Genomic DNA, 25,585 nt, shown 5'->3' with positions numbered 1-25,585 from the left:
CCTACCTCTTTCATAATACTCTTAGAGAAGTTTCATAATACTCTTAGAGATCTTACTTTTGCTGTTTGAAAAGCATTACCAGGATGCTCAATTAAATGCTTTTAAATATTATTCAGGTTTTCCTATTGACTTTCAAATCACCCATGAACTTCCTCTTCTAGGCCCACATTAAATACTAAATATATATGTTCATACACACAGAAATATGTTTATACATACATAATACATATACACACATGCAAATATATATGTATTTATACATATATATAAAAAATAGGTTCTCCATTTCCTACTAGGATATTGAACTTAATTGTGTGCTGACTACCAAGGTTCATTCATGGTGGGGATAAGAAAAACACTGACCATTATCTTCAACTTACATCTATGATATTCCACTTAAAACTTTAAGGGCAAAAAAAAAAAAAAAAAAAACTTTAAGGGCATGTTAATGTCAGCAGCTAAAGGTAAAATTAATTTTAACCGTGGAAGATGGGATGTCTTCTGAATACCACTTTGAAATGTTTTCAGTGGTAAAGTCAAATAAGGTAAAAGAACCTAAGCCAAGTGTGAAGGGATAGGTGTGCACCTGTGTGCATGCTCACAGCATTCAGATACGAGAAAATTGTTTGAAGACCAGAGTTCACACTACTTACCGTAAAGATCTGATCCTCAAGGTGTTTCATGAAACAACCAGAACTTGCTATACATTTTCTGCATTTCCAACAACGAAGAAAACTTAGGTCTTCTTGATTATGATTTCTAGTGATCAATTCTTCACTTCTTTTCATCTGTGGAAAAAATAATACACTTTTAAAATGTTGAACTGTGTCAGATTAAATTTGATTTTTCTAAACCCTCACCACAATACTAGCTACATGGGGAACAGAAGAAAGAGAATTATCATTTATTGAGGTACCTACTAGTTACCAGGTCTTAGGCTAGCAGCCCTCTATAAACTATGCCCTGGATTGAAAGTTCCATTTAATTATGATGATGATGCATTTTGTTACTGACTACCAACTTTTTTTTTTAATTTTTTTTAAATTTATTTATGATAGTCATACAGAGAGAGAGGGAGAGAGAGGCAGAGACATAGGCAGAGGGAGAAGCAGGCTCCATGCACCGGGAGCCTGACGTGGGATTCGATCCCGGGTCTCCAGGATCGCGCCCTGGGCCAAAGGCAGGTGCCAAACCGCTGTGCCACCCAGGGATCCCCTTATTTCACTTTTGTAGAGATTTTTACATCTATTTCTTTCCATCTTTCTCTCACTAAAAGTCATAAAAGGCAATTGATGAAGGCTCAATTAAATAAGTTAGTACAGTGGCATTAATAGAGTCATAACAAAGAACTAGACATGTTCTTTTCAATAGATTTTAAATACCACAGCATTAAAATTTAAATATAATACAATTTATTGAGTTGTAGTTAATTATGTAAAAATGGGAATTACTTACTTAAAATTTATGGCAAAAATTCTTTATCCTGAACGCAGTAATTTCTCTTGTATATTATACTCAGTGGAACCGTTACTATTCTACATCTTGAGGTGGATGTAGTCAAACAAAAAGACTTAGAGAACACTCCTATCAATTTTGTAGTCTATTTTTACACTGGAGATTTTATGTAAATAATGTAAATTAAACCAGTCTGGCAGAAGAGTTTCACACTAATAAGGAACCCAAAATAGGTGGAGTATTTTTAATAACCTGCATGATAACTATTTATTAGGAAGAAACGAAATGTTTATTAAGCTATCCAGAAGGGACTGACAGGTTCCCCGGCCACACTTCTTCATTTTTCATTCATTCATTGAACATTTACTGACAGCTAACCAAATGCCACACAGTGGGCCAAACTCTGGGGGCGATAGGCTGAGTAACACTCACTTTCTCTCGTGGAAGTGCTCACTGTGCTATAGCTCAACAGTTTTCTACCCCCAGCTCATCACAACCTCTTGGGAAACTTTAAAAACTGATGCCGAGGCCCCACTCCTAGAAATTTTGGCTTATGTGGATGTGGGGAGGGAGTGAGGAGTGGGGACTTTTAAAGAAGTTCCCCAGGTGATCCTGTAGTATGGTCAGGGTGAAGACAGTGATGTACTACACAGCTATTGACTAAACTGCAACAGATGTAAGGGTTGTAAAAGAGGGAACACAGATGAACCTTAACCAAATTGAAAGGATTTAAGGAACCCTGCCTGGGAGAGCATGGCATGCCCCTCCTGCAGCCTGTCTAGCTCTGACCTTCAGGTAGCTAATCCCAATTTTGTCTCCATGGACATCCTTAGAGCCCATCTCAGTCCAGCTGACTACTCTGTTTAAACTATGTGCTCAGGGTGCTTGGGTGGCTCAGATGATTAGGCGTCCACCTGCGGGTCAGGTCATGATCTCTGGGTCCTGGGATGGAGCCCTGTGTCATTGGGTTCCTTGCTCAGCAGGGAGTCTGTTTCTCCCTCTGCCTCTCCCCCTGCTCATGCTCTCTCTCTCTCTCTCTTTCTCTCTCTCTCTCTGTCTCCAATGAATAAATAAAATCTTAAAAAAAAAATGATGTCCTCAACAATCGCAATATCTTAATTTGTAAATGTCCTATCTCCTCTTGCTTGATGTGCCCTTCTTCATTGTTGAAACCCTCTTTTACTTAACTCCTTTGGCACTCCTTCCTTCTCTCTATATCCTTTTTAGTGTCTTATGCTCTCATGTCCCTCTTAACCACAAGTGGTTCTCAGCCAGGAATGTGGACTACAAGGAGGGGTCCTATCAGAATCAGGGATGGAGAAACTCCCAATCTGCCTATGCTCCCTCACTCCTTAAGATCCACACACATCCCCTTGTTTCTCCACCCCTCCCCCACGTATCCAGATTTTTCCATGCTTTCTTGGGGTGCAAGTATGTACTTAGAAAAAACTCCGTAGATGAGTCTACTAAGTCTTCACTGAAAATTACACTTTGTGACAAGTCCTATATCGATGATTTCTAAAATCTATATATCTAATTTTTAGCTTATTCCAAAGCTCTAGAGAAATAATTTTAAATTCCAGATGGCAACTGCATATCTCCAAATGGATCTCTTTCAAGGGCCTTTGTACTACTGGCTGTTTGCTGTCTAGATCTATGCTACCCTATATGGTAGCCACTAGTCAGATATATTCGGAGCCCTTCAAATGTGGCTAATTTCAACTGAGATGTGCAGAAAATGTAAAGTACACACTGGATTTTGAATACTAATAGGAGAAAAAGAATGCCAAATATCAATAGTTTTACATTGAGTTCATGTTGAAATATTTTCAATATACTGAGTCAAGTAAACTATTGTGTAAATGTCAATTTCACATTGATTTTAAATTACATATGCGACTTGTGTCATGCTACATTTGGATAAGATTTGTCCAGACCTCCTCCTCGAAGGTGTTTGCATCCTCCTTCTCACTCAGATCTCGGCTCAAAGTCATCCCCCTTCAGCATAGTATACTGAGCACCTGGGGGAGCTTATTTAAATGTAGGTCCCGGGGCCACATTCCCAGAGATTCTAGTTCAGTGTTTCTACAGTAGGAATTGGCATATTTAACAAGCACACTAGGTTATTATTAGAGTGATCCAAAGACCACACTTTGAGAGATACCATCCTACAGAATACAGTCTGTGCTCCATATTTTGTCAAACACGGTCCCCTGGGTAGCTCAAGGGATTTATGTGATGGGACTGTTGTGAACCTGACTGCAGTGGCGTTCATATGAATCTATACATGTGATAAACTGCCCAGAGGTAAATACACACACACACACAAATACACAAAAGAGCACACGTAACTGGTGAGATCTGAATAAAGTAAACAGTATGAAGGGGTATGCAGATCTTCCCACGAACCTACAATTCACAATTCACAGACCTACAACTATCTCAAAATAAAAAGTCAGAAAAAACTTTTACTATATACATTAATAACTCAAAATTTTACAAGGTCATAGTATTTTTTACCAATTCAATGTCCTGACATACTTATGTAATCCTCCATAATGCCTCTTCTCTGCATACTTTTTGATTGCCTCTTCGTACAAGGAATATTTTCTACAAGGAGAATGAGAGTATCATATAGCCTTTCCTCTTCAAAAAAAATCCAAAAACCAAAAAACAAAGCCTTTTTACACCCTTAAGATCTGACTCCAACCTGTTTCTCAAGCCTTGGCATCCCCTCCATGAGTACCCTACCGCCAACACTAATACAGATATTTGTGCAGTTCCCTAAAATTATTTTTTCCACTCTCATACTTTCAAATTTGTTTTTCTTTCTGTAATATCATTTCTCTTTCCTCTGACTTTAGGTTAATAAGTACTTTTTACCCTTGAAGGCTGAACTCAAATTTTTCTTTCACAGACACTTCCCAGGAAAACACAATTACCCCCTTTTCCATGCTCTCATAGTACCTTGCAGCACCTCTGCAGCAGCACTAGTCATGCTGTACTACACTTACCTCTGTGTATGTGTGTCCTATCAGTAACTACAAGTTCCTAAAAAGCACAGTATTCTATTCAACTCTATATCTTTCCAATCAAACATGGTACCTGGTACCAAAAAAAGACACTCAACAAACATTTGTTGAAATCAAATCAACAAGATCTGGGAGACAGTTCAGCTTACAAAATGTCTTTTTCCATTATCATGGGTTAAGATGTCTGGCCAACTGTTAGTGGGACAAACCAAATAGAAATCCTTTTGCAAGGATGTGAGGAGTACAAGAAATAAAGCTATGTTTATATATATCTGAGCTTAAAAGGAAAACTGGAGGTTACCCAAAAGTGATATAAAAGAGCTGAGGTAGCTTCTGTCAAAGAATTTATGCTACAAGAAAGAGTCAAATATGGTAAATGAACCTATTTAACAGAATGGTGGTCTTTGGATAAATCTGAACACAGCGTGTTTATTGGCTCATCCGACCTCAGCACCCTAGATATTAGTATTGGTTTTAGGAAGAGGGAACTGTATAAGCCAATAGCTGAAAACTGGTTTCTGAACTCTGTGACACACTGAAGTCTTAACAATTTTGGGCAGCAGACATCTACACCACATGGCTTTAATCTCTGAGGACTTGGGGGTAGCAACTAGAATACTACTGAAACAAACAGAATAGACACCGGTGATCTTGGGAAACAGTATAACACAAAAATAAACTTACTGCTGAGTACATATGGCTGTCTCACAATGCTCAGAAATACACGCAGGGAGTGTGCAGGGGGGCTGGGTTCTGAGTCAACAGATGCAGATACAAACTGTAGAATTCTCTCTTTTTTTTTTTTAGATTTTATTTTCATTTATTCATAAGAGACACACAGAGAGAGGCAGAGATATAGGTAGAGGGAGAAGCAGGCTCCCCCCAAGGAGCCTGATGTGGGACTGGATCCCGGGACTCCAGGATCACACCCTGAGCCAAAGACAGATGCTCAACCTCTGAGCCACCCAGGCATCCCCAAATTGTAGAATTCTAATACTATTGTTCATATGACTGCAGTGCAACTTACAAGTGGGTAAGGCCTTAGGAATTCAGGGCTACGGGCACCTGGATGGCTCAGTCAGTTAAGCTTCAGACTCTTGATGTCTGCTCAGGTCATGATCTCAGGGTCATGGGAACAAGCCCTGCATGGGGCTCTACACTCAGTGGGGATCCTGTTTGAGGATTCTCTCTCTCTCCACCTACCCCACTCCCTGCTCATGCTCTCGCGCTCTCTCTCTTGCTCTCTCTCTCTCTCTCTTTCCCTCTTTAGCTCTCTAAAATAAATAAGTAAACCAAAAAAAAAAAAAAAAAAGGAATTCAGGTATAATACTTTCTGTTTGCTTTTTCTCACAAATTCCTCATTTCTTACTCCAGTTCTCATCAGATACACACATTTTTCTAACATGGAGTGCTTCCCTAATTCTTCCCACCTATGACACAGGCTTTGTCATGCTAATCTTCTTAATCTCCTACCCCACTTGTGTCTCTTGGACCAAGCTAGCTGCTAATATCTGCTTGATTTTCTCCATGTTACCTGTTCAGAGATTTCCCCTTGGCTACCTTCACCACCTAACCTGATACTCTTGCTACTTTCTGGTATTTCTTCAATAAACTTGGAAATTTGGAAAATAATGTTTTCCTGAGTTATGCATATCTCCCAAATATCAATACATTTCATTACAGAATATCAAAGACAGCTGCATGAGTTAACATCACCACGATCCCCAGCAAAAAATAGTTATTTAACTATTGGGCCATAGTCAAGTTCATAGTGGTGGATACAAGTTTTCCAAAAGGCTCATTTCTCTTTAAAGCTAAAATTCTATCACCTGGAGCAAATACTGCCAAATATGCAAGTCCATGGTCTGTCAATCATTTAAGTAAAAACGGAATGTCATGGAAAAGTGTATGGTTCAGCTCTCAACTAAAACATCCAAAAGCGTTTTTCCTCAAGACCACCATCAGCCTCCAGCATACTACAGAAGTGCTTTATGCATTCTTTTTTTATTATTCACAGAGAGTATTAGAAAGGTATTTCAGAAGAAAGATTTAATAAGATCAATGATATGTACTGCTTCAGTAAACAGTTTTTTAACTGCATCTGAGAGCAGTAAAAATAAAATGAGTACTAGTATAATTTGTCACCAAAGCCTTGATTCTGCCAAGGGACCAGCAGTTTTATTTGCTATTGCTTTTGCATTAATAAAAAGGTTAGCACATTAAAAAAGGCACATGACATCTTAATATTACCAAGAAAACAGTTTGGCCAGATTCTCTGAAAAGTCTTAGAGACACAAGGGACTGTGGACCACATTTTGAGAACTGTTACTTTATGTAAAGCTACTGTCCCCAAAATGTTGCCTATTAAAATTTTATTTCTTACCAATAACCTTTAAAATATTTAAGAAGGGGATCCCTGGGTGGCGCAGCGGTTTGGCTCCTGCCTTTGGCCCAGGGCACGATCCTGGAGACCCGGGATTGAATCCCACGTTGGGCTCCCGGTGCATGGAGCCTGCTTCTCCCTCTGCCTATGTCTCTGCCTCTCTCTCTCTCTCTCTGCCCCCCTCTCTCTCTCTCTCTGTCATAAATAAATAAAAAAATAAATAAATAAAAAATTAAAATATTTAAGAAGGATTTATGAGTCCTGATGGGGAATTATATTAGTAAAGAATTAAGGTGAAATTTTCTGTAAAGCTAAATTATAAACTCCATAAAAAAGCTTTATTCCTTTTTCTACCTTTTGCCATTTACCCCTTTTCAGAGAAAAATATCAGCATTTGGCACAGAAATAATTCCACATTCCTGGGTCTTCAAGATTCCCCACCTTCTCAGTTGTTCTTAAGTTTAAACTGGACCTGAAGTAAACCAAATTATCCATTTTTAAAATTAATCTAAATCTAGAAAACATGAAAAACCACAAAACAACTTTAAAAATTAAAACAGAACTCAAAATATCTTCTCTAAAAACCATAAAGAGTAGGAAGGGAGGTCCACACAAACTTTATCAATCCTTTAAGAAATAGTCCTTATAACTTATGTAACTATATAACTTATTATAAAAGAATAGCTGTAAAAAGACTAGCTCCAAAAATATAATGTAACCTTGATGTACCAAGTAGACAAAGATACATAAAATGAGTGTAAGAAAATTATATACCATTTTTTTTTACAAACATAGATGCTAGAAGCCTAAATAAAACATTAGTCAATAGAACCCACTAATTAAAAGAACAAAGTATTTTGACCAAATAAGATTATTTTCAGAAATTCAAGGAAGGTACAAATGGAAAATGAATCTATTCAATATATTCAACAAGCTAAAAGATTCAAAGAAAAAAAATGCACACAACCACCTTAAAAGATGCAAAATGAAACTTGGGGTAAAATTCCACACTTAGTCATCATTAAAAAATGAAAATACTTAGCATTGTAGAAATGCTTAACTTGACAAGTTTATTGAAAACTTTAGCAATTATAATACTTGATCATGAAACTTTAAAAGCATTCCCTGAAAATCAAGAAAAGAAGACAATGATGCTCACTATTTACCATATAATTCAACTTCATAACAGAACTACTAGTTAACATAGTAGAAGGAAAGTAAATAAAAGGTTTAAGGACTGAAGAGTTAGTAAGTGAAAAGTAAACTAAATTTCTCTTCATGACATCATTTTTTTCTTTTTTGGGCTGCAGAAGTTTCCATCTTCTTAGGACTACATGAGTCACAGTGGTTAGCAGGTTCCTTGTTGCTTGATACTGAGGAGAATATGTATGGATAAACATTTGTATCATGTTCACACACACACACACACACACACACATACACACACACTTCTTTGTTCTCTTACCACGTTGCTCATTCTCTTGATTTTCATCTCAACTACATCACTTTCATTTACTTGGTATTGTATATAAAATTTTCATATGTTGGTATATGTATTTGGTTTATAATGTTTAAATTCAACTTTTTAAGACGATATTTACTTATTTACTTTTTTATTTGAGAGAAACAGAAAGAGAGCATGAACTCATGGGCAGGGGGAGGGGCAGAGAAAGAGGGAGAGAGAAAATCCCAAGCTGACTCCACCCTGAGCACCGAGCCTGACCCAGGGCTTGATCTCAGGACCCTGAGATCATGACCTGAGCTAAAATCAAGAGTGGACTCTTAACAGACTGAGCTACCCAGGCACCCCTAAATTCGACTTTTTGATTTACATTCAGTACTCCCAGTATTACTAATGAGCAGAAAGACACCCTCCCCAATTACATTTCTTACCAGTTTATACGGTGAGAATAAAATCATGGAAAATATTTTCCCACACTGTTCCCTTATTTGAAGGACATAGCGTGCTGCTGAAAGAAATCTGCTGGGACACCATGTTACATTTTAAAATAAGATAATGCAGTACTAGTAAATGTACTAATTCTAACGTAGTATTGGATTCTCAGTCTGGGCACCTATTTATGGGTACATGCACTCACTGTGAAAACTCACCAGGGTGTACACTTATGGTTCATTTATTCTTCTCTATGTAACAACTTTCAATATAAAAATTCCTTGAAAAGCTTGCAGTGATTTCAAAGTCAGTCCGTGCTTCCCCCTCCCCTATCATATAATCCCATGGTTGCTCCTATTTGAGAACAGTGGTGAAGAATGCTTGATATGGAGCAATGTCTACAGTGGAAACTTTCATCTAGTCCTGGTTACAAGGTCAGTTTTTGTGATACGTAGAAGTCAAGCAATTCCAATGGGAATGGGACAAGGAATCAAAGACGTGTTCTCCTACCTCTGCTTAGAGGGGGACTACCTATCTATTACCAAGGGAATAATTGGAGAGTGCGGAAAATGCAGGAGTGTGCCCCTGTTGCTCTCTCATTATAAAACTGAGATGTCGAAAATCAATTTATACATGGATAAATGCTCCTAGCCCCTTTCACCACCAAAGAATTTGTTAAATGCTAAAGAAGCCTTTTGTAATCCAAACCCTGAACAAATTGGAACGGGTCAAGATAGAAAGATCTAATGTAAAGACCTCTCACATAAGCATAAGAGTTCACAATGTGCAAACTCTTCACACTCACTTTCTTTTAACACATCAGACAACAACAAAAATTTTTTGTACTTCATGCATAGAACTATATATTCTCATTTTTGTACCAAAATGGTAAAGAATATTTTAAAGTAGTGACTTCCAGTAGTTTAATTATCTTTATATATTCTCATCTAATATTTGAGCAGAGGGAGGGAGAGATGAGTCAGTGGAACACAGGAGAATTTTAGGGCAGTGAAACTACAGTTTAGAATATTGTAATAGTGGATGCATGACGTTATATGTGTGTTAAAATCTATAAAACTATATACAACACAAAGTGCAGACCCTGATGTAAACAATGAAGTTAATTAAAAATATTTTATCTGGGCAGCCCAGGTGGCTCAGCGGTTTAGTGCCGCCTTCAGCCCAGGGTGTGATCCTGGAGACCCGGGATCGAGTCCCACGTCGGGCTCCCTGCATGGAGCCTGCTTCTCCCTCTGCCTGTGTCTCTGCCTCTCTCTCTCTGTCTCTCATGAATAAATAAATAAAATCTTTAAAAATAATAATATATCAACATCCGTTCAATTATGACATGTGCACACATCAACAAAAGATGTCAATAGGAGAAACTGCAGGTGGAGAGGGAATACATAGGAGCTTTCTTTATTTTCTGATCAATTTTTTTTGTAAGGCTATAACTGCTATAAAATTAAGTGCCTTAATTAAAAACATATAATTATTTTGATATCAAATAATAGCATTATTTACTCAAAGTTATTAGTACTAACAAAATAAGGTCAATTTACTTTTGCCTTGGTTATTTAAATAATTCAAAATAGCTCTCCCTCTGCTATTTGATATAAATATTGTTTTTTTATTTTTTATTTTATTTTTTTAATATTTTTTTTAAATATGAGAAAAATGTCTACATTGTCAGCATGATACCTGTTTTGGTTTACTTGAGATACTGTACCAGAATACCACAGACTGGGTGGCTTAAACAACAGAAATGTATTTGTTCACAGGTCTGGAGGCTAGAAATCCACTATCAGGATGCCGGAAATTTGGATTTCTCTTTCTAGCTTCCAGACAGCTGCTTTTCCCCCCCATATCTTCACATGGCCTTTTGGCTGTGCATGTACATTTCTGGAGCCTCTTCCCATTCTTATAAGGGTACCAGTCCTCTTAGATTATGGCCTTACCCTTATGACCTCATTCAACCTTAGTTACATCTTTAAAGGCCCTATCTCCAAATACTATCATATTGGGGGTTAGCATTTGAACACATGGATTTGATGGGGTGTTGGACACCAGGGTTCAGTCCATAACATTTCTTCTTCTGGTGCCCAAAATGCACAATCTTCTCACAAGGAAAACACATTCACTCTATCCTAACAGGTCCAAAAATCTTAACCCAATCCAGATTCAATTCCAATTCTCAAGTAGCATCTAAATCAAGTATGAGTGACACTTGAAGTATTCCTGGGGCAAAATTCTTCTACAGGTGTGAATCTGTGAAACCAGAAAAATAATGTGCTTCTAAAATAAAGTGGTGGGATAGTCAGGGGATAGACACAGTTCTATGCACAAAATACAAAAATGTTTTTTGTTGTTGGACTGATGTGTTAAGCTGTTAAAAAAAAAAAAAATCAATGCAAAGAGAAAAATTTGAAAGAAAAGACCAAAGCCCAGGGAAGTACAAAACCTAGCAAGTTAAATTTCTTGGATATTAAGGCTCAACAACAATTCTCTTGGGCTCAATGCTCGGCCCTTAAGGAACCACCAAGGTGGTGGTTTTGTGTTCTGTCCACTGCACAGGCAGCCGGGCACCCTTAGCCGTGGGAGGCAGTCTTGCCCCCGAGGCTATGAGCAATGACAGTCTGGCTGGATGAAACTGCAGAGGTGGGGATAGCCTTGCCCTCTGGGCCTGTGTCCTTGGGGCCTGGGCAAGCAGTGCCAATCCTGCTGATCTCTCAATTACCCTCACAGTCATTCTGCCTTTTCTGTGAAGGATAAGAGATGTTCGCAGCTGGGTAGCTCTCTTGTCCTATTTTGTAGGATCCCATAAATTTAAGAGTCTTTCTTTCCTCTATCCCCTTTCGTTCAAACTGGCAGTGTCTCTGCTGGGATAATCTCATCTCTATTCTTTGTATGTGTAGAGAAGGCTAATGAGATCCAAAGGTAATCTCTTTTTGGAGAAATTAGGACAATATTCCTACTGGTTTAGGGCCTGATGCTATGACCTCATTTAGCCTTAATTACCTCCTTAAAGTCTCTACCTCCAAACACAGTTATGTTAGGGCTTCAACATATGGATATGGGGTGGAAGGGAAACAATTCAATCCATAACAGTACCTAGAGAACCCAAGCCAGTCTTCTCAAATTTGACATTATTAGAGTGCTCAAGTTTTAATGTGTTTACTGTTAAAGAACATATAAAAGTTATGGCATACAAGAGAAAAATATTTAGTTCTTAATTCCTCAAAAGGTAAAAGTTATGTTACTGAATAAGAAAGAAATATCAAAAAGTCAGACAGCCAAAGAATTTAGAGATCTCCTATCAATTATTTATGAATTTCTTAACAATTAGCACCAAAGGATGTAACACTGGTAAAAATGTTGTGTGAGTAACACAAACCAAATGAGAAAACACTAAACTGATTTAGCCAATTCAGACCATCTCAGAGTGAATAATATTCTAACCTTTTTTTTTAAATTATTTTTTAAGAAAAAGCTAATGAAACTACAATAAGGGTTGATGTCAACCTCAAGTCTCAATAATACTATGTCAACTCAGTACCATATTACTATTATGTTATCTAAATGAAAAAGGATCTATATTCCTCTTGTCTGCTGAAGACTGGCTTGAAAGCAGTAGGTCTATAGATAAATACGCCAAAGGGAGTATATTTTCTGCGGAAGAGATAGGATTCCTCTTTAATGTACAACCTAAACAGACATCAGCTCTTATAAAGGAATGACACCTTGGAGAAAAATAAATAAATCCAGATGGACTGACAGTCTTATTCTGTTGCAATGATGACAGTAGTAAAAAATTGAAACTATTAAAAGAAATTTGAAAAGGTTTTTCTTTTAAGATTTTATTTATTTATTTGAAAGACAGACAGAGCATGATCAGAGGGAGGGACAGACTTCCCATTAAACACGAATCTAATGTGGGTCTCAATGCCAGGACCCTGAGATCGTGCCCTGAGCTGAAGGCAGATGTTTAACTGACTGAGCCACCCAGGTGCTGAGTTTCTTTTATATATGTGACTTTCCTGTATATATAAGGTTAATCAAAATATACTGATGTCTGGAAGGATTTTTTAGAGAATGACTACTAAAATCAGAGGCAAAATGACTTGCAAAATAGGTATATTCCACTACTGGTTAAGAAATTCACTGGTCATATCCTCTGGGGACTTAAATATGTGTATATGATTTTTTTTTCCTTAAAAGACTCATGGTATATTTTTAGCTTTTAGCCTAAGGCGTAGTTTGTCACCTAAAGGTTGTCTGCTGGAAATGTTTGGAACATTCTGTCTCCATAAAATGAGGAGGATTATTCTCCTTTTGTAATATAAGAGAATAGAATCTTCTTAATGAAAGAGAAATCTTATTGTTATATAGGACACAGTAACCCCAGAAATGAGCCACCATTATTTTGCTTTGGAACCATGATTGTGAACATGGATAGAACACCATATGTAGTAATGAGAGTAACCTGCACAGGTATCATTTTCTATGCTGATGCCATGACAGCTCCCCTTGCTGATGGTTGATCTAATGTGTGTTGTGAACAGAGAAGAATAAAAGGCCAAAGAAGAAAGTATTAATACACTGCAATCAATTGTCAGTGAAAACTTACATAAACAAATGACCTAGTGTTCAGAGCAGTAAACGGTCACTACATTTGTTTGTGACCTCTACAGTAACACATCAGGACCCAGGAAGCAACCCTATGTTAAAGCAGAAATTTAAAAGTGGTCCTCCAGCTATGACTGGATTCCTATGGAGTGTATATCCCCTATGTGGCTCAACAGCTATTTCTAGAACACACATTATTTAGTGAAGGCTAGCTTATGCAGCAATGCAGCATTCCTCTTCTGTTAGTTTTCAGTCTTTCTCAAGGGTCTCAGATCCTGTACAAGTACAAATAAGAGACTGAATTTCTAAACTGTCAATTCTGCAGTTCTAGACTTGGTAGCTACAGTGACTAAAATGGCAATTAGAGCCAGCAAATTATTAATTCTAAAAATATCTAAGTGATCAATCAGAAAGAGAGACCTCAGTCTTCTTCAGTAGCTGTTGATGTTATACATTTCAGGTTTGGAACACGATAAAACCGACTTCAGCAACTTTATTGAAATAGTGCTACATATACTATGGTATTCACATCCAGGAACATCCTACTTGAAAAGCATCCAGCTTCTGTTGCTAACCAAGTATTGAGTAGTTCAAACTACCTAACCTCCGTCTAGTTACCTCTTACCCATCTTCTCTTCTGCCTCTCTGGGAAATGCTCAAGTCTTAGCCATGATGCAAAGATATTCAACCTCGAGGAGAAAAGCTAAAAGGAATTTGATGCTGTAATAGCTACCAGTGACTTCCTACCCTCTCCTATAGCTTCTTAAGCTACATACTTCAATGCAACACTACCTCTTTATTCTTTTAAATTTCTCCTTTTTCCCTTTCTCTTGCAAACGTACCTCAGACATTCAGTTTTGAATGGCCACTGCAGTTTATCAAATATAAGTGACACTTTTGAGATTTGTAAAAAAAAATCATTGAAGTACATTTTGTTAACTTTTCCATTTTGATTAATTCTTTCCATTTTAACTGCTACCATTCTCTGGTAAAAGAACGAATGAATTTGGGGCACTTGGGTGGCTCAGTCAGTTAAGCATCTGACTCTTGATTGCAGCTCAGGTGGTGATCTCAGAGTCGTGAGGTTGAGCCCCACAATTGGCTCCGTGCTGGGCGTGGAGCCTGCTGAAGATTCTCTCTCTCCCTCTCTCTCTGCCCCCAATCCTCCTGCTCTTGCTCATGCATGTGCTCTCTCTCTCTCTCTCTCTCAAAATATAAATATAAACAAAAATTTATTTTTTTATTTTTTATTTTTTAAAAAATATTTTATTTATTTATTTATGAGAAACACAGAAAGAGAGGCAGAGACACAGGCAGAGGAAGAAGAAGCAGCCTCCTGGCAGGGAGCCCATGTGGGACTCGATCCTGGGACTCTGGAATCAGGCCCCAAGCTGAAGACAGACGCTCAACCGCTGAGCCACCCAGGCATCCCAGAAATAAAATTTTAAAAAGAAGAAATTAATTTTAAAGAGGAATGAAAATAACAGTGTATAAGACCTATATAGTCACGTATTTATCACAGGCTACTTTCTAGGGAGAGAATCTAAGAAAAGGTAAAATTACATACAGAATGAACAGAACCGTAAGGAAAACAAAATAAACTTTACAAATAAATGGTGTGTGTATATTGGTATTCATATGTAAATATTAGAAATCACTGTATAATAAGTCTGCCATTTTTGTTGCAAGGAATAGGCTTGTGCATTTTGGGGATGGTGGGAGGGGCATCTAAAATATGTCTAAGTGTATTTTCAATAAAAGTGCCAATAATATTCCTGACTGGACCAAGACGAGACAGTAGGAGGAAGAAAATAAAATTAAGGGATTGTTTAAGATTAATTGTAATTTGTGCTTTGAAGCCACAGATATTCATTCATTCATTCATTCATTCATTCATCCACTCAGTATTTGCCAAGCCCCTACTACTTTGTCAGGGAACACAAAGAATAACAAATACTGTGAAGACAGATGAGAAGGTGAGAGGGTTCTAAGCCAGCTGGGTAGGAGACAGTACACAAAATTATCAGGATTCTAAAAGGGAAACATCTCAATAAAGAATTGATCCTGAGGTTAAATGGAGTCTTACTTCCCCAAATGCTTCTCAGACTGATTTCTTAGGAAGGTAAGTAAGGGCTCTAAGGTATTTACTCTATGTGGAATATGTTAATGTGATATGAACCGTGGTCTTAATCAAAAGGTGGTACTAAGGGATCCCTGGGTGGCGCAGCGGTTTAGTGCCTGCCTTTGGCCCAGGGCGCGATCCTGGAGACCCCCGGGATCGAATCTCACGTCGGGCTCCCGGTGCATGGAGCCTGCTTCTCCCTCTGCCTATGTCTCTGCCTCTCTCTCTCTCTCTCTCTCTCTGTGACTATCATAAATTAAAAAAAAAAAAAAAAAAGGTGGTACTAAGTAGTTGTCTAACTTGCCATGCTTTTTTATTGGATGGCTATATTCTTTTTGATGGGTCAAATATCAACAACCAAGAAGTGATTCACATGACAAAGTGGAGGCAAAGGTAAGCACACTGACCTGGTTTCAAAATCCATTTTTCTTCTGGGCAAAAGGAATGGTTACACAGAGAGGCTTTTTGTTGGTCACAGAGGCAGCTATATACTAGGTTACTGCTAAAGATTGCTAGATAACTGAGACAAAAAGAAAAAAAGAAAAAAGAAAAAAGGTAGGTATGTCCCAAAGGATAAAGCACTGACCTAGAAGCCAAAAACCCTGGGCTTGCTTATTTTACTTAATTATCCCATCATCTTCCCTCCAAGAGGGTTTCTGGTATTTTACTGCTTGTTCTTTCCTGAGCAGCCTTTACCTCTGAATAGTTCATGTGTTACTTAAGCCTCTGATTAGTATTCAAGTCACTGCACCACCAAGTATTATGCTAATGCATACATTTGTTTCCTCCTATAAGCTGTAAGCTCCCCAGAAAAAGGCGTAACATTTAGTTTTAGATAAAATTCTTTTTTTCTTAAGGACTTTATCTAATTGAGAGAGAGAGAAAGCATGAGTGGGGAGGGAGAGGGAGAAGCAGACTCCCTGCTGATCAGGGACCCCCCCCCCCCCCCCCCGCCCCGTGGACCCAGGACCCAAGGATCATGACCTCAGCCAAAGGCAGATGCTTAACTGTCTGAGCCACCCAGGCGCCTCAAGTTTTAAATAAAAATCTATGTATAAAGCAGAAATATGGTTATTAAAACTATTACCTTTTCTAACAGATAAACTCCATTATAATGGAAAAACACTGGTGCCGTAATCTAGCCAAAAGACAAGACTGTGATCAGAGTGGTAGCAGTGGTGGTAGTAAAGAAGCATCAAATTCTGGATATCTATTGTAGATAGAGCAAACAGGACTTCCAGACAGATCTGAATACAAGGTCTAAGAGAAGAATCAAGCATAGCTCCAAATTTTTTTTAGCATGAGTGACTATAAGGATGGAACTGCCATCAACCGATATGTGAAAGGCTGCAGGTGCAAGAGAGGGGCAGATGAGTTCAGTTCGGATCAAATCTGAGATGCCTATTTGACTTTCAAATGTAACTATTAAGTACACAGCTGGATTCAAGAAAACTGCCCTTGTAAAGAGCATCTGAGCAGGAGATTGCAGTGTGGGATGGTCCTCTAAATGGGTAAGATCTACAAGGTTTTAAGTATGGAAAATAACCAAATACTGACCTCTGGGCTCACTTTAACTTTCTGGAGATCTGAATTTCTTCTTAGTCACGTCTATTAATTCTCACCTCATTTCCTCCTGAGTTTTATAATCTTCCAATATAAACTCCACCATGAGACAAGTCCCGGATGCTGTTTGAGGACCTGTCCCCCCAAGGAGAAACGGCTTCACACTGAACAGGTGCTGAAGGGACGTTGTCAGCACAAGAACATTCTTTAGGTAGGTTTCTCAGTTTGGGGGTCCCTGACTCAGCCTGCTAGTATAAACTCAAGACCTAAAATATGAAGTTAAGGATTCTCAGGTCAATTAGGGGACATGAGAATCTGAAAATGGAAAAAGGGAAAGAATCCAATTAAGCACTTACTCCACCTTCGTGATACAGACTATTTTAGAGTAACCAAATAGTTAATGAGGGAAAAGCTCAGGAGGCATCATGCTAATAAATGTAGGATGATTAATACAATCATCATCCTCAAACCCTAATAACATGATAGATTTAGGGGAGAAAGGCCACCAGTAGATACTAAGAACATTAGGAAAAAGGATGATGAACGTTTTATAATATATGTGCAAGGCTGAACCACATGAACTCAAAGATCAACCTTAACATCGTAACTAAACAATCATAAGCAAACAGAGGACAACTGTACTCATCTGCCAGGGCTACCATAACAAAGCACCATAGACTGGATGACTTGAACAACAGAAATTTTTCTCACAGTTCTGGAAGCTAGAAGTCTAAAACCAAGGGACCACCGGGATTGGTTTCTTCTGGGGTCTTCCTCTTTGGGTTTTAAATGGGTGCCTTCTCATATATCCTCACATGGCCTTTCCTCTGGAGGCACCCATCCTGACACCTCTTTGTGTATTCAAATTTCCTCTGCTAGGACACTGGGAAGACCGGATAAAGGCCTACCCAAACAGCCTCATTCTAACGTAAGCCCCTCTTTTGAGGCTTTATCTCCAAACACAGTCACATTCTGAGGTACTGGGAATTAGCTCTTTAAGATATATATTTGTAAGGACACATTTCAGCCCACAACAACAACCAAACATGAGCCTCCCGATATAATGACGTGATCAAAAGTAGTCAGTGCTATCTACACTCTTTAAAAAAAAATAAGAAGCAGAACCAAATCAAGTAAGCACCTAAATCTAAGAACTATTTTACTTACTAAAGAATAAGGGAACATGTTAAATGACACCATAAGGACACAATTGGTCACATACAGAATGTGGAAAATTCTACAAATAACTTGGGTTTTCAACAAACAAATGAATTCTTAAGAGGGAAGACAAACTCAAGAGGTATAAGATAATCAGTTAGGGATGCCTGGGTGGCTCAGTGGTTTAGCACCTGCCTTTGGCCCAGACTCCAAATCCTGGGGTCTCGGGATTGAGTCCCACATTGGCTCCCTTCATGGAGCCTACTTCTCTCTCTGCCTGAGTCTCTGCCTTTCTCTCTCTCCCCATGTCTCTCATGAATAAATAAACAAAATCTTTAAAAAAAAAAACAGATATCAATCAAATGCAATATGTAACTGATGTTTGAATTTTGATTCAAAGAAATCAACTCCAAAAAAATGTTTTTCAGACAAATGAAGAAAATTACACATTAGGTATTGGATGTTATTTAAAAAATGGTTAACTTTGTGGACATGATAATAAAATGCTGTTGTTACATTTTTTAAAGGTACTCAGGCTAGACATAAATATTTTAACTTTGGCTATTCACAGGAAAACTATATAATGTAAAAACAAATTACACAATGTAGAAAATAGAAGAATGGAAGAATAATACCTATTGAAGCTGCCTGATAGATACATGAGGATTCACTATGCCATTCCTCTACTTTTGTGTATGTTTGAAATTTTTCATAAATTAAAAAAAAAATCTAAGAGCATTTTTAGATGAGACTCCTCCATGTTCTGCTCACAGATGAGGTCAATGTAGACTTGACTATAATCTCTCTGTGTCAGTGGAACATGATGTTGGTTTTTTTTTTTTTTTTTTTTTTTTTTTCTGAGCCATTATACTGAGAATGTTCTGGCTTTCCTGGGAAGTTTCTACTGCTGATTCCCTGCCCTCATGTGTCCCCAACTGGGGTTCTGGATGACTACGAGTATTGAAACCCACGCTCCTAGGACAAAACAAAACAAACAACAAGCCCCCATGTCAGTGAGCCTAGGTGTCCTCACCCTAACAGCAAGGACAGTTTCTCTCATGTGCCCACTTTCCAAGCTCTTTGCACCCTTGTTCTTTTTGGCTCCTCCGCTTTCTTTTACTTTGCTACAATTTCATCTATGAATCTACACGACACATAATCGAACATTTCCAGACAACTTCTAGGTTTTCAGGTTATCATAACTGGAAGCCTCTTCTTCTGTTAACTATTCCAAGGAAAACTTCTTATTCCTGTTATCTGGCAATGTCACTCAGAGTTATAGTCGTGATTCTTAGAATTTGCTCTGAAAACTTCAAAATTCTGAAAGGAAGGGGAGGGAAAAGGATTAAGGTGGATTGAGGACAAAAGCTCCCTTGCCAGTTCTTTCAAAAAGGTAAAATGGAGGGGCACCTGGGTGGCTCAGTCAGTTAAGTGTCTGGCTCTTCATTTCTGCTCATACCATTATTTCAAGGTCCTGGGATCGAGCCCAGCACTGGGTTCTGTGCTCAGTGAGGAGTCTGCTTGTCCTTCTCCCTCTCCTTCTGCCCCTCCCCTACTAGCACATGCTCTTTTCTCTCTCAAATCTTAAAAAAAAAAAAAAGGTAGAATGGAACAGAATCTCTCTAACAGAGCAAGGAAGAACTGTGGGGAAAGGAAGACATTTCATCCCATATATTCTATAAACAGTAAGTTAATATGTGGCCTCAAAAACTCTAGGCCAGAAATGATGGTTCTAGTCACCAAAATTTTATGAAAATCGGAAACATTTTATTCTCTACATGGAAGGAAGAGTCTGTTGAAAAGGCAAAACAAATCATTACTCTCCTGTTTCTTTCAGAGGCTTCCTAGTGTTTTGCTGATCCAGCTGCTGCCCACACTCTGCCCTAATCTGCTCGACAGGCCTGCAGTCTGGCCTCTTCAGATCCTCCACTGCACTGGCTCCCTCATCCTATTCCTATTGCTGGATCCCTGGAAAGTTTACCTCCAGCCTCTAGGGAGCACCTCCACATCCTTCAAGTCTCAGTCTTAAACACCCCTTTCTGAAGGGGTAGAGATAATAAAATATTATTTTCCATCAAAGACCTTTCCAGTTCTCCTTCAGAACATTCATCACACTTCTAATTACTTGTTCCATGTCTGTTTTCCCTGCTGAGTTGCAAGCTCCTTGACGGTTCTGTAGTGCTGACACCATGTTGGGGACCAGTCAGTTGACTAAATGAGTGAATACGCAAGTAAGCAAAGGCAAGACCAAAATCAATCAATCAATCAATCAATCAGTCACTTCCTTCCCTTGTTTAAAGTCAAGGCACAATTTACTGGCATCACCAGGCAACTCTGGCCAACACACCAAAGGAAGCTGGTCTCAGCCTCATAAAGCTGCTATGGAGATTGACTTTTTTAGAGGCTCCATCTTAGAACATAGTCTGAGCTTCATGATATCATATGTGGTTTGATGACTAGGTGTTACTGGATGTATTCAAATTATTTATAACCTCTCTGGAGCAATCCACCAGAAAGTTGTATTTTTTCTCTTTTCAATTAGCAAAGGCTCAGAAAGAGATAGGCTCTGGATATTCTTAAAGCAAAATCTCTGCATATACAACATGAAGTCAAAGAGTTGGTATTATTTTAAATACTAGCTAGTATTTTTGAGTATGGTACTTATTAAATTGCATTAGCTCCTTTAATCATCAGGACACTCCTGTGCAGTAAGAACTATTCATTTCATTTTATAGATAAGGGAGGTGAGGCCTAGAGAACTTAAGTAACTTCCTCAGCTATTCTCACCGCTTTGTGAGGACAAAGTTCTTATTTTCTTGAGTCTTAAGATGTATAGGGATGAGAGGAGTGAAGTGGATTGAAGTCCTCACAGACAGTTCAAAGTTGGGATGGGGCAAAGGTTTCTCTGTTAAGCCATTTACTGGGACGGTGGAGGCAGAAACTTCACTGGCTGCCCACTCCTGCTCCCCCTCCCCACTGGCATCTTACATGACTACAGTTAAGAAATGCAGAAGGGGAGGCATGGAAACAGTAACTAGTTAGAAGCGTCAAGGTCTACTTTCAGTCTTGATCAGCTTTTGGGCAGCATCAGAAGTATTCTCCTTTGACCATCCACACAATGAAACAGGGTCCAATAAGTCAACAGAGTCTACAAAAACTGCACACACTCCTAGCTTACCAGATGGATGTTAGTACCTTTTCGCTTTTAACATTTGCATTGACCTTGTGTACTTCACATCATGACACACCTAAGTGACTATCACTTATTATCCAGTTTACCACTGCCTGGCAAGCAAATGCTTGTCTACATAGAACTACATGCTTGTCTACCTGGACAGTCCTTTGGCATGCACCTTTCTGAAATTCAGCGATGCTTTTAACCAAGAAGATGTGGCTTATGACAATCCCAAATCGCCAAGCTGCACTAGTTGTTTTTTCTGGCTTCCCCTTCACTGGCACCCTTAGAGGCTACTGAAGAACATATGGTTTAGCTTGCCTTCTTTAAATGTTTCCGCACCTGTGATGCACTAATTTATCCTACATTCTGTGCAGTTACTCGTGATTCAGTGTCTTGAACAGCCATAATTTCACAACGAAATGTTTAATGGTGATTAGTAAATTGTCTAACGAAACTAATTCAGTTTATGAAATTTCTTTTGAGAATACCAGTACTTAAGAAAGCAGCAGCAGCACTTTTTCTCCTCGTACAAAACCTTGGGAGGTATTCCAAGATATCAGCTTGACAAAAGAAGAGAAGAGCTTAATATTTCATTATTACTGGAACCCTTGAAGCATAGAGAGAGAACTCTGGATACAAAACAGTATTCGTGCACCTACTACCTAGTAAGCCTTTGAAATTAATGTTACATCACAATCCCTCTTAATAATAAACCTTCCTTTGTTCCACAGTTTCAGAGGTTTCATTTTAGGTTGCTTTATTTCTTTTTCTTCTTATATAGTGCGATCACAAGAAGACCTGACTAGACTTGCTGTGAAACAAAGTAAAAAAATGACCATGGTCACTCCTCTGCCCACCTACTCAGATCTACGGTGCCAGAGCTTGCTAATACACACAGCATTCATTCTGGTTTCCCCATCTCTAGCAGGTGTTCACAAACTGGATCCCTGTTCTCTATTCTGCTCCTCGGAGGGGGCATCAAGTACTACCCTTTATCCATTTCCCTGGGAGAGAAAGTGACAGGACCCATGAAAACAGGTACAAATGCACCTGCTGCCATATAGTATCAGCAGGGTTGTGTTTCAGATCTCCCAATGCTGTGCACCCATCACAAACTGCCTACATTTTGCTGATGCACTTGCTGAAATGTGCGTGGAGCACAGAAAGTGAACGAACACCCAGGAGTTTCAGAGCAGTATCTGAGAAGTTGAGACGGATGTCTTCCCAGTTTGCTAGTTGGTAGAGGACCTACCTACCTGAGGGAATTGACTGAAACACAGTGTATTCCTCAGGCAGTCAGTATCAACAGGCAAGGTCAGGATCAACTGCACAGAGTGAAGGTGCTAATGTAGAGAAATTCTTCTTAGCAGAGGACAGCCTGCTTTTTAAGGTCACTTCCTCCTGGCTTTTGTGTTTTATGGGGTTTTTGTTTATGTTGTGTTTTCATTTTTATTCTATGTCTTCATAGGAACTCGATGAAAAATGAGAAAACTACATTGGAGGCAGCTATTCAGATGCCACTTTTGAACTGGGAAACTTTTGTACAACTTGTTAAAAGACTAATAATTTTATGGATGTTCCAGTGTTAAACTACATGGCATGTTTACTTCTTCACTTATAACCTTCCTTATCTGGAAATAATTTATATCAGTAAGGTAAAAAGCTGCAAAACCTAGGAGAACACTATTTCTAGAAGAGGAAATCCAAATGTCTAGCAACCATATGAAAAGTGTTCCATTTCACCAGAAATTGAGAAAATTAAAATTAAAATAAATACCATTTCATGACCATTACACGGGGGAAAGTTTAAACATCTGACAATACCACACGTAAAAACAATACAGAGAAACATCAGGAATCTCTTAAACTGCTATGTGTTAGTACAACTAGGCACAACTATTTTGGAAAGCAATTTGGCAAAATCTGGTAAGAGAGAATGTGCATCTACTGATTTATAGTTTTACATATAGGTTTTTATGTACATAAAAAAAATATATATATATATATGGGAACACTCATTTCAGCAACACTTTGCAACAGTAGCAAAACACTAGAAACAACCAAGTGGTCATCAATAAATTTGACAAATAAGTGTTTGTTCTTTGATACCATTTAACACTGCATAGCAATAAAAGCAAAAGAAAGGTACATTTATCTAGAAAAAAATTCCAAATTATGTTAAACAAGGAAAAAAGCTGTGGAAATATGCCCATTTTAGAATGACACACACATAGCATAGTAAAAGTTACAAAAGAATTGTTAAGGTATGTGCAACAATGTTATATTTGTTTACAGATACATGCTTAGGTAAGCCTAAATTTAAAAATAAGGATGGAAATAAAAGACACCAAGTCTAGGATAATGGTAGCCCATAAAAAGGAATCTGAAGGGGCTTAAATCTTATCTTTAAAAAAAAATCAGACAAAATAGTGAAATATTAATTTTTCTAAGTAATGAGAATATGAGTGTTCATTGCATTGTTCTCTATATTGGTTATTTGAACTGTTCTATGATTTTTCTAAACTTCAAATTTTTTATTAATAACATGGAAACCACATATCTTGCATTCTGTATCATAAGCATTTCTCAAGGTGAAATATCTAAAATATTTATTTTGCTTTCAAAAGTACATAAATCAACCTTAGAATTGCATTTGAGCCTTAATTATAGTGCTAATAATGCAAAACCACAGCCTTTGGGTCAAAGTGATTACCTTTGCTAGGGCTTCTTATATATTGTGTATCTGAAATATATGAATACTTTTTAAAAGAACCAATGCTCAAAAAAATACACAAATAAAAGAACAGATGCTCAAGCCTTATCCTAAACCTGCTTTAATCAGAATCATTGTCTTGAGAACCAGATCCACTAAGACTGAAAAGTCACTGACCTATCGAAATGCCACCAAGAGAACAGTGAGCAACTTTGGTTGATTCAGATAAATCACGTCACTGAAATGGTAAAGGGACAGTTTTGCCAATGACCATGCAGATAATTTTACATCCCTACCTATACGCTGTAAGGGTAAAACACAAAATATGATCAGATAAACAAATAATTGAGAAGGCATTCATAATAATACCATACCAGCTAACATCACAGGGAAAAAAAGAGGAGAGTGGTTCAAATGAAATGCATCATTCATAAAGTGTTCTTGCATCTTAGTAACTAAATCAGACTAGGAAAAAAAAAAAAAACCCACAAAACCACAGGACATCAGAGGACTGCAAGAGAGTATTTATTTCCCCACTCCTTCCCTGTCTGATCACAGAGAGGCCAGAGCTGTAGCTGGACAGCCTTTTCCACATAGCTCCCTTCTTTGTGTTTTAGGAATGGTTCCCTTCTCTTAGCCCTTCAGAAGAGCTCCCCAACATTGCTAGTCCTGGGATGCTTCACCATCCATCGTTGGTTGATTTTAATCCAGGCACACTTTTAAGTTAAACTCTTCTCCATTACCCCCTTCGAGACTGCAATCCATTTTCTACTAGAACACTAAGCAATTTTTAATTATGAAGCCTGAAGAAATTTTACCTGAGCATCTGATTAATAAATTTATTTTGTAGATATAATGTTATAAGCTGATACATCCTGCTAACATCAGATCTTCTAGTTGCTGTATATGATTCAGGAAAAAATATATATCTAAGATATGACTTGTGCCTTTGAGGAAAAGTCTAGGCAGAGAACAAGTTCAAGGACAAAGTAAATCAAACAATAAAAAATACAGAAAGTAACCAACAAATCTACATGGTAAACTAAAAACAAGGGCAGCCCAGGTGGCTCAGCGGTTTAGGGCCGCCTTTGGCCCAGGGCGTGATCCTGGAGACGCGGGATCAAGTCTCACTTCGGGCTCCCTGCGTGAAGCCTGCTTCTCCCTCTGCCTGTGTGTCTGCCTCTCTCTCGCTCTGTGTCTCTCATGAATAAATAAATAAAATCTTATAAAATCTTATAAAATCTTATAAAATAAAATAAAATAAAATAAAATAAAATAAAATAAAATAAAATAAAAACAAGAACCAGGTAGTCAGGGAAAACTTTGTGGAAAACAGCAGCATTACAGGTAAGTCTTAAAGGAGAGAGAGGATTTTGAGAGCATTAGTCAAGTAAGAGTAGAGAAAAATGGTAAGTATTTTCCTTTGAGTAAGGAAGACAAAATACTGAGTTGGAAAGTATA

General features: G+C 38.1%; 1 protein-coding gene and 1 long non-coding RNA gene across 2 annotated transcripts in view; one reads left to right on the top strand and one right to left on the bottom strand.

Annotated features, from left to right (window-relative positions):
• Positions 1 to 25,585, top strand: part of LOC112660307 (uncharacterized) — a 283,140-nt gene that overhangs the window by 182,455 nt on the left and 75,100 nt on the right. The window lies entirely within an intron of this gene.
• Positions 1 to 25,585, bottom strand: part of RNF180 (ring finger protein 180) — a 191,335-nt gene that overhangs the window by 160,459 nt on the left and 5,291 nt on the right. Inside the window, exon 2 of the mRNA XM_025447734.3 lies at positions 654 to 788. Within this exon, the coding sequence (XP_025303519.1) occupies positions 654 to 788 (135 nt within the window). The remainder of the gene's footprint in view (positions 1 to 653; positions 789 to 25,585) is intronic.

Source organism: Canis lupus, chromosome 2 (genome assembly GCF_003254725.2).
Source record: "Canis lupus dingo isolate Sandy chromosome 2, ASM325472v2, whole genome shotgun sequence".
Classification (NCBI taxonomy): Eukaryota; Metazoa; Chordata; class Mammalia; order Carnivora; family Canidae; genus Canis; species Canis lupus.
This window is presented reverse-complemented; position numbering and strand designations above follow the sequence as displayed.